This window comes from Trichomycterus rosablanca, chromosome 19 (assembly GCF_030014385.1).
Source record: "Trichomycterus rosablanca isolate fTriRos1 chromosome 19, fTriRos1.hap1, whole genome shotgun sequence".
Classification (NCBI taxonomy): domain Eukaryota; kingdom Metazoa; phylum Chordata; class Actinopteri; order Siluriformes; family Trichomycteridae; genus Trichomycterus; species Trichomycterus rosablanca.
This window is the reverse complement of record NC_086006.1, coordinates 1,650,752-1,661,354: the sequence shown is the minus strand read 5'-3', so window position 1 is coordinate 1,661,354 and position 10,603 is coordinate 1,650,752. Positions and strand designations below refer to the sequence as shown.

The window sequence follows — 10,603 nt, the reverse complement described above, 5'->3', positions numbered from 1 at the left end:
GATGGGGGGGGGGGGGGGGGGGGGGGGGGGGGGGGTTACATTCCTAACGCCAGCCTGCACGGACGGAGTCAGATTCATTTAAAAACAGCATTGTTTACAAACGCTAATACAAGCTTTTACATTTTAACTTCAATTATCTTCATTTTACATTTTTACCGTTTTACATTCTCAAATTTTTTTATCTTAACTTTACATTGTTTTAATTTTACATCATCTTAATTTTACATTATCTTTAAATTATCTTAATTTTACATTATCTTTAAATTATCTTAATTTTACATGATCCTAATTTTACATTATCTTAACTTTACATTATCTTAATTTTACATTATCTTAAAATTATCTTAATTTTACATAAATCCTAATTTTACTTTATCTTCACTTTACATTAGCTTAACTTTACATTATCTCAATTTTAAATAAATCTTAATTTTACATTATCTTTATTTTCAATAATTTTTAACTTTACATTATCTTAAATTTAGTCTTAATTTTATATTATCTTAATTTTACATTATCTTAACTTTACATAAATTCTAATTTTACATTATCCTAACTTTACATTATCCTAATTTTACATTATCTTAATAACACTCTTGAATAAACTGGAACATCATCATCAGTGCCCAGCCATACAAACTCTATTCTGAATGAATGGGCACAAATTCCCACAGATATACTTACAAAGCTTATGAGAAATACTGAACATATCGTGTATTTATAATCACTGCTTATTATTCTACTGCTAAATATCATCTGCTAAATTAAAAATCCGTTAGCAATAGAGATCATTCAGTTACAAATGTGAAACATAATGCAATCAATAAAAGGAAGAAAATGCTTTACTCACCGTTCAGAATCATTTCCATCTCATAAATCATCAGTATAAATCATCAGTATAAATCATCAGTTTTAAATCATCAGTATAAATGTATTAATCAAACATCAGGTTCTTTATCCAGCTGAACCGTTGACGTTTGTGCTCACGACGTTCTTCATGTCATTATCAGGAACATCGTGTACCGCTCACCGCTCACTCAGGACTGGAGTGATAGTGGGGCTGAACTTAACACGCCCTCGTCAACGTCTTCACGGCTTCTACGTGAGCGAGTCTCGTGCTTAAGCTTCACGAGTCCTTTATCACAGGTGCTGCAGGACCCACAGCCACCCTGACCAGAATACAGTGAATACTGAAAGTTATTGATTTAAAGTAGCTCACTACTGCTGAGACCTGGGGATCCAGGGTTTGAATCGAGCCATTAGGAGGTGCACTTGACTTGTCGGTGCGCTCTCAGTGCAGGTCCCAAGCCCAGATAGAAACAGGAGGGTTGTGTCAGGAGGGGCATCCGGGGGTAAAAACTGTGCCAAGTCTGGCATGCTCAGCCCTACTCGACAGCTCTGGAATGAACTGGAACATCTACTGAGACTTTCTTAACTGACATCAGCGCCCAGTCATACAGATACTGTCAGCTTTTGACTGAATGGGCACAAATTCCCACATCCAGACATCTTGTGGGAAGCCTTCTCACGCAGAGCTTGTCCGACAAGCTCATGGTCAGGTGTCTAAATACTTTTGGCCCTGTCCTCACTCAGTCGACGTAGGTGTTGCACACTTTGGCTGCAGGGAGGTTTGAACTGGGTGCATTAAGACCAGTACTGGGGTGCAGGGCCGGGTCTCTGTGGGCTGCAGATAAGCTTATCTGATTGTACTGGTTTTTGTAAGAGTGAAACATATCTGACGTTGTGCTACAGTCTGTGTACGTGTGGTTCATGATGTTAGGATTCCAATTTTTTCTTCTTCTAAATGAATGACTAAATCAGTTATTCAGTCAATAAATAAAAAAGTAAATAAAGAAATAAATGAATGAATAAATAAGTAGATAAATAAATAAAAAAGTAAATAAAGAAATAAATGAATAAATAAGTTAGTCAATAAATAAATAAGTAAATAAATAAATACATAAATAAGTAAATAAATAAATGAGTAAATAAATAAATAATTAAATAAATAAATAAGTAAATAAATAAATAAGCAAATAAATAAATGTATAAGTCAGTCAATAAATAAATAAGTCCATATACACAAAACTTAGTCAATAAATAAATAAATAAATAAGTTAGTCAATAAATAAATCAATCAATAAGTTAGTCAATAAATAAATAATTAAGTAAATAAATAAATAAGTCAGTCAATAAATAAATAAATAAATGAGTAAATAAATAAATAAATAAAGAATTAATTAAATAAATAAATAAATAAATAAATAAGTAAATAAATAAATGTCAATAAAAATGAATAAGTCAGTCAATAAATAAATAAATTAGTCAATAAATAAATAAGTCAATAAATAAATGAATGAATGTAAATTAATAAATAAGTCAATAAATAAGTCAATAAATAAATGAATGAATAAGTTAATTAATAAATAAGTCAATAAATAAATAAATAAATAAGTCCATACACACAAAACATAAGTAAAGAAATAAATAAACGTCAGTCAGTCAATAAAGAAATAAATAAATTAATCAATCAATCAATAAAGCAGCCTAAATGCTTTATTCTGTGGTGTAGAAAGTTCTAAAATGTTTCTAAGACGTTTATTTTGTAACGTGGCCTCCTGCTTTTTCCTTGGCGGTACCCACAACACTCTGGCTCGTCTGTCTGTATCCATTAAAAGCTAAACAGACCAGCGATCTCCGGGCGAAGGCTGGGAAGGAAACGTTGACGTTATCCCGAGAGGAACGTGGTCCAGATTGCTGAATGTGATCCAAGAACAACAACAAAGAAAAAAAAAAACATCTGGCATGAAATGGAAGCCGCTGGAACCTGGTGGGTGCATGGAGGGAGGGGGGGGGGGGGGGGGGGGGGTCTATTTGGCGGGGTGAATTCGAAGCCTGTGGCTAGTCATGTTTCAGCGGCTTTAATTTCATAACAGACGTGTTTTGAAGGTTCTTGGTTTACATCCCACTGTTTCCTCTCAGCACAGTGACAGTTTACAGCGAGTCTGTTCTGTTTACTTTGGGTTTATGGAACTTCAGTCCTCAGCTGAAACCTTGTGTTGTATGAAGTAAAACAGAAAGAGTCGTTACTGAGTTTAACTTGGTTTTATTTCTCAACATTGTCACAGTTGGACATGAATCAGGTCTGAAGCTTTTACAAACAGACTGCATATCAGAACGAAAGCTTTCCTCTCTCTCTAAACACTTCCTGTACATGTAGAGATTTATTTAGACTTATGTTCTGGAACAGCAGCGGCCTGACGGCGGTGAACGTCTCCGACAGTCTAAAACTCAGTGACGGAGCGGAGCAGAGCAGGATAGAACCCCAAACCCACCATGCCCCCCCCCCCATAAAAATGAGGACGCTCTGTGAGTGCTACACACCCTAAGTACATGATGTACATCCCCATGTTCTACCTGTTCCACGTGCAAATCCCATCTCTAAGTCTTCAGATGTACATCAGTGGTTCCCAAAGCGGGGTGTGTGGAGTTATTTGGGGTGGGGTGGGGGGGGATGAATGAGGTATTTTTGGGCACTGCTAGGCAGGCCGACTGGCCAGTTGTTTCCTATGGTGTTGCGGTGCAGTTTTCAAAGAGCCTCCAAGAGACGAACTGTTTGATATGATGCGGTAAAAGTGACCCAGGCTGTGAACAGCGCTTAACATGAGCAAAACTTTACATGCTGAAACAACGAGCCAGGAACAATTACGTTTACTCAATTATTACTGATCATTTACTAGTTTATTAGTGCTCTGTACTGCTAAAATGACCAACCTGTGGTCCAAAACACTCACTCACTTATCCAATTAAGGTCACCTGGGGGTGCTGGAGCCTATTCCAGCTTTTCAATGGGCGCAAGGCACACAGTAACGCCCTGGCTTAGAAAGTGAATGTGTAATGTACGTGACTTGTAATAATTCTACTGTAGAGCTGATTTGTCGCTTTTATTGTTTTTCTTCAATAAGAAGTCGCAGTTTTTATGGATTACAGTGTTTAGAATAAATTCCAGGGGAGTTTGGAAGAAAAGAGACGTGTTTGTGTGTGTCGTAGAAGGGGGCATGACAATAGTCTTATTTACAAAAGTACAGAGGAGGTTTGGGAACCACTGATTTACGCGTGGATTTACGAGTGTGTGATCGGTACGACGGTGCATTAGGGCCACTGTAAGTATCCATTTCAAGAATAAAGTGGAAATATTATGGCCATAGTAAACACCTCGTGTTAAACTGAGGTAGTTCAGGATTTGAAGTTATACTTTCACACATCAGCACCAGTTTGTTATTAGTGTAAGGATGCTGAAACGGCTTTGTAATAAACTGTGTTTATTTAGAAGAACAAACCAGATGGACTTATGGCCTTATAGCATATGTACCGGCTAAACTAAACTAAATTATATTTTTTTTTATAATTTAAGCTGTATTCTCATAATTACTTTATTCTTGAAATAATTTTGCCTTTATTCTAAAAAATAATTTAGACTTTAGTTTTTAAATAATTTCAACTTTATTCTCAAAATAATTTCAACTTTATTTTCAAAATAATTTCAACTTTATTCTCGAAATAATTTCAACTCTATTTTCAAAATATTTTCAACTTAATTCTCGAAATAATTTCAACTTTATTCTCGAATAATTTAGACTATTCTAGAAATAATTTCGACTTTATTTTTTAAATCATTTCAACTTTATTCTCAAAATAATTTCAACTTTATTCTCAAAATAATTTCAACTTTATTCTCAAAATAATTTTGACTTTTTTCTCATAATCATTTTGACTATTTTTAAAATCATTTTGACTTTACTGTCTCGGTTGTTAATATCGGGACCTATATTTTTTCATTTTTTATGACTCAGTGTAAATATATTTTGCATTTTAGTGTATTTATTCAATTCTTTTTTATGTTTAGTGTTTTTTTTTATGTTTATTGTTGCACCATGGGTCTGAGAGTAATGTAATTTCAATCATCTGTATGTCCTGTACATATTGCAGTATTGACAATAAAGCAACTTTAACTTTATATTTAAAATCATTTCGATTTTATTCTAGAAATAATTTTGACTTTATTCTCGAAATAATTTCCACTTAATTCTCGAAATTGAAACTTAAATATATATTGTTTACAGTGGCCCTAATATACCATCGTAGAGAACCACGTGACGAGTAACGTGACGAGTGTTTTTGATCGGTTCTTCCGTTTTTCTCTTTTAACACAGATTGGAAACGTACGATGATCTGCATGCTGCACTCGGGCAAACACGACGCGGTACGACAGCGAATCAACACTAAAAATCTACACGACAGGACGGGAGGAATCGGAGGAGACGGAGGAGACGGAGGTGTCCGGAGCGTCCAGCAGCTCACAGTCACAGCAGACGCGGCGGGTCCATGCAGCAGCGTCCTCGGAAACACGAACCGAACACGAACGAAAACGAAGTTCTCCAAAGAGCCGAGGCGAGCATAAAATCAAATGATAATAAAATAAGGACACAGTTTATAATGACTGATAGAAGAGCAGAACAAGACACAGCTGATAAACGGATGTCCATCTTGAGACGGTCAGAAGCAGCAAAGAAAACAAACCAGTCCGATTAATCCATCCCAGTTACACACCAGTTCAATAAAACACCAGTTTATGTGCTTCAGAAAACACCACACACTCGAGTAAAATACATTCTACATGTTTTATCTGGAAGGAAGGAAGGAAGATTTGCATAATCTGTTAGAATGATCATTTTATTATTATTATTTATTTATTAACCTGAATCTGTTGGAGGAAACCAGAGCGGCCCGGTGTGGCTGATATGAACAAGATCTCTGTACAATTGCACTCGACTGCCAAAATAACACTGATTTATATCGGAAAACAAACATCACAGGACAAACGACAGGACACACACACACACACACACACACACACACACACACAGTATTACACGCCTGACATTCCGCTGAATTCTCAGCCAGTGGTTCGTCGGTCCGTGAGCCACCACAGACGTGACGGGAAACGATCATAAACACATAAACATATTGCACGTACAGTCTGAGAGAAAAGAATCTGTTATTCAGTCACTGGCCCGCGTCAGTTTTGTGCATAAACGTTCATTTTAAACGTTATCTTTAGCTAGCTCTATGCTAATTCTATGCTAACTTGTAGGATTGCATCGTTTCGACAGACACACGTACTTCATATTAACAAAATACTTTCTGTTCTTAATTCTTTAATTTCTCTAATTTTTTCTTCTAATCTTTGGAAAGAAAACTTGAAGGAAAAGATCAGCAAGTGCTCAGTGTGTGGGAGACACGTTAAAATCTATCGGATGCTAGAAAAAGTGCACGTTTCCGACGACCCAGCGTGCACTTCTGTACAATATATAACCTCTAACTAGCCACGCTCTTGGAAAAACGTCCCTCAGGGTTGTTTTTTATGTTATTATTATTATTTAGATAAAGATATAAACATTCGGACACATTTTCGGGATGTGTTTTGTCTTCGTACGACGTCGCTGTAGCGTTTCACTTAACGCATCCTGATGTCCTGATCATGCGCGATGCAGATCTGACCTTTTCACTCAGGCTGACGTGTTTACATGAGCAATCAGGTGATGCAGTGGTTTGGGGTTCGAATCTCGGCGGCGCTGATTGGCCGTGACTGAGGGAGCGATGATGGCCAAACAGACTAGCCATTGGGAGGTGGATTTGTCAGTACCTCATAAAAACCACTCACATAAGTAATTACTTATACAGTACAGCACTTATACTTACTACATACAGTCTAATGCACACCTTTACACACCCTTAAAATATTATACTTTCTTAATACTGTTAATTTGCTGAATTTAACATACTGGAATAATAACAATAATAATAAAACAAAGCATGTGCAGAAGTTACGGCTATTTTTTCTTGTTTTATTGCTTCCAATATTTTAAATCCTCCCAACTGCCCGGCTGTATTTCACCTCGACTGCTGCAGACCTCCAGTCCTGACCGAGGAGAGTCGTAATTAATACACATGAGCAGTAGCCGACCGTGTGATTATAAGGATATCTGCATGGTGTAGCGCCATCGATCAGCCACCAGAGGTCGTAATTGCAGCAGTTATGAGTAATTCCTTCAGCCCTCCTTCCCTCAGACGAGCCGATCAGTGTCAGCGTAGCAGAGCCGAGATCCGAACTTGCTTGTATGAGATGTCAGTACTAACGGGCCAGCATGATGCCCATCCCTACGCCAAACCTCTACAGCCTTCCTAGAGTAGCAGTATTTATCGGGTCATAAACCCAGCTGCCCTAGAGGGACGAGCCAGGACACCGTTTACAGCCCCGGACACGTTTCCCCAAGAGCGTAGCTAGTGCTAGTGTACTAAACTATATAGCTTTATATTTTATTTTTCAGTACAGTGATGCTGCTTCGGCTTTCCAAAAAATTGCTTTTTGTAATATTGCAAAGGCATCTAAAGTTCCAAAATAGCTTCCTGTATAGTACGTCTAACCTCACCACACCCGCTCCCGTATTATTAGCCTTTGATCTGACGTCTATTTAACCGTATATTTCATATAAAATCCCTCTGAATATGTTGGTTTGTACAGTATATAGTCATCAACATCGTACAGGATGCAGTTACGCTACTAAATACTAAATACACACGCGGTACGATATACAGAGCGCTGAGTAGATATGTCATGATTATTGGCACGTTTATACACGGGCGCCGGGTAGGACGAGGTGAGACGCTGTTATCAGTAAATACAGAGTTAGGATGACTACCGCCGGGGGTCCGGCTGGCGCTACACTCGATGATACACGCGTGGCTGATACTCGAGCGGCTGGGTTGCTTTAATGCGTCAGACGTTGTTTCAGTGCTTAATATCCGTACAGACGTCCCCTGTGGAAACGTTTAACTGCACGCCATTTACTGAAGTGCAGTACCATCGATCAGCCAGCAGAGGTCATAACTGCAGCATCTATGAGGACGCAGAGCTGACATTCGAACACGGTACACGGGTATCAGCCGTGCCGCACACCCGCCGCCGCAGTTTAAAGCAGGTTTAGCGCCAGACGGAAGCTCGGCGTCTCTCTAGTTCCGCTAATCTCCCAGAGTTTGCGTTCGGGTTCCTAATAAACGAGACATTCTACAACGAGCAACACACTTCTGATCAAATAAAAATAGCATTTTGGAGATATACAGAGAGGCAGAGCGTTGAAACGAAATAAAAATAAAACGTCTTTACGATGCGTTAACGTGAGGGAAACATGAGGCTCGTCGATCATCGCCTTTGTCCCTTAACTCGGGGGAATCGTGGCCGGGCATTTTAGGGGTAAAAGAGCTTCTGTTTAGGGGGCTTGATGGTACTGATGGATTAGAACATTGTTTATATTTTACACCACCCATTTGGCCCATTTGGTCCACCGAACCCGTCCAGCTGGAAGCTCCAGACCAAAATATGCAGCTTTAGACGCGAGCTTTGCTTCCCTTCTTTTTAAAAATCCTGAAGGTTCATGTGTGCGACATGTGCTTCCACCAAGGTCCACTCACGCCGTCTCACACCACCGTGCTGATGCCGCACTGCTTGGGTTTGGCGCCGACCGGGCACGACGGCGTCGGCTCTCGCTGGTGCCGCTGATGATGGTACTGCTGATGCCGGTGGTGGTAATGATGTGCGAGCTGGGCGCGCTGGTGGGGCGGACCGGCGTTTCCCGTGTGCTGCCGATGGAAGCGGAGTCCGGCCGGAGGCGGCTCGTAGTGGTGATGGTGCCGGTAGGGCGGAGGGTTCTGCGGGAGCGGCGCGGGACACTGCGGGACGCGGTGCCCGAGGCCCTGAGCCTCCAGCTGGCTCTGCGCTGTGTGGTGCAGGTTGGTGGGATGGGGCCTGTGCGAGATGAGGGTGGGATGGCCGGTGTGGTGCGAGGCCGGTGGAGGGAGGGGAGGGTGTGGAGGGGGTTTTCCTCGCTTGCCGCCGAAGAGCGATCCCAGCAGGGTGGACGGGGGATTGGCGCCGGCGAGGTGAGGGCGGGTCGGGCACTCGCGGGTGGACGGCGCTCCCCGGCGCAGCTGAGGTGGACTGCTAATGATGGAGCCCTGTGGGCACAGAGAGGCCGAGAACGACTCCGTCAGTTTAGACACAAAGCTGAACATACAGTGTATCACAAAAGTGAGTACACCCCTCACATTTCTGCAGATATTTAAGTATATCTTTTCATGGGACAACACTGACAAAATGACACTTTGACACAATGAAAAGTAGTCTGTGTGCAGCTTATCTAACAGTGTAAATTTATTCTTCCCTCAAAATAACTCAATATACAGCCATTAATGTCTAAACCACCGGCAACAAAAGTGAGTACACCCCTTAGTGAAAGTTCCTGAAGTGTCAATATTTTGTGTGGCCACCATTATTTCCCAGAACTGCCTTAACTCTCCTGGGCATGGAGTTTACCAGAGCTTCACAGGTTGCCACTGGAATGCTTTTCCACTCCTCCATGACGACATCACGGAGCTGGCGGATATTCGAGACTTTGCGCTCCTCCACCTTCCACTTGAGGATGCCCCAAAGATGTTCTATTGGGTTTAGGTCTGGAGACATGCTTGGCCAGTCCATCACCTTTACCCTCAGCCTCTTCAATAAAGCAGTGGTCGTCTTAGAGGTGTGTTTGGGGTCATTATCATGCTGGAACACTGCCCTGCGACCCAGTTTCCGGAGGGAGGGGATCATGCTCTGCTTCAGTATTTCACAGTACTTATTGGAGTTCATGTGTCCCTCAATGAAATGTAACTCCCCAACACCTGCTGCACTCATGCAGCCCCAGACCATGGCATTCCCACCACCATGCTTGACTGTAGGCATGACACACTTATCTTTGTACTCCTCACCTGATTGCCGCCACACATGCTTGAGACCATCTGAACCAAACAAATTAATCTTGGTCTCATCAGACCATAGGACATGGTTCCAGTAATCCATGTCCTTTGTTGACATGTCTTCAGCAAACTGTTTGCGGGCTTTCTTGTGTAGAGACTTCAGAAGAGGCTTCCTTCTGGGGTGACAGCCATGCAGACCAATTTGATGTAGTGTGCGGCGTATGGTCTGAGCACTGACAGGCTGACCCCCCACCTTTTCAATCTCTGCAGCAATGCTGACAGCACTCCTGCGCCTATCTTTCAAAGACAGCAGTCGGATGTGACGCTGAGCACGTGCACTCAGCTTCTTTGGACGACCAACGCGAGGTCTGTTCTGAGTGGACCCTGCTCTTTTAAAACGGTGGATGATCTTGGCCACTGTGCTGCAGCTCAGTTTCAGGGTGTTGGCAATCTTCTTGTAGCCTTGGCCATCTTCATGTAGCGCAACAATTCGTCTTTTAAGATCCTCAGAGAGTTCTTTGCCATGAGGTGCCATGTTGGAACTTTCAGTGACCAGTATGAGAGAGTGTGAGAGCTGTACTACTAAATTGAACACACCTGCTCCCTATGCACACCTGAGACCTAGTAACACTAACGAGTCACATGACATTTTGGAGGGAAAATGACAAGCAGTGCTCAATTTGGACATTTAGGGGTGTAGTCTCTTAGGGGTGTACTCACTTTTGTTGCCGGTGGTTTAGACATTAAT

The 10,603-nt window shown here is 41.1% G+C and overlaps 1 protein-coding gene across 5 annotated transcripts in view; it reads right to left on the bottom strand.

Annotated features, from left to right (window-relative positions):
• Window positions 1-5,715: 5,715 nt before the first annotated feature.
• Window positions 5,716-10,603, bottom strand: part of LOC134333736 (IQ motif and SEC7 domain-containing protein 1-like) — a 61,967-nt gene continuing 57,079 nt past the window's right edge. For 4 of the 5 annotated variants that reach the window (XM_063015873.1, XM_063015876.1, XM_063015874.1 and 1 more), the window contains one exon: window positions 5,716-9,075. In XM_063015873.1, the coding sequence (XP_062871943.1) occupies window positions 8,539-9,075 (537 nt within the window). In that variant the 3' untranslated portion in view covers window positions 5,716-8,538. The remainder of the gene's footprint in view (window positions 9,076-10,603) is intronic. The other variant, XM_063015875.1, reaches the window with a different exon arrangement.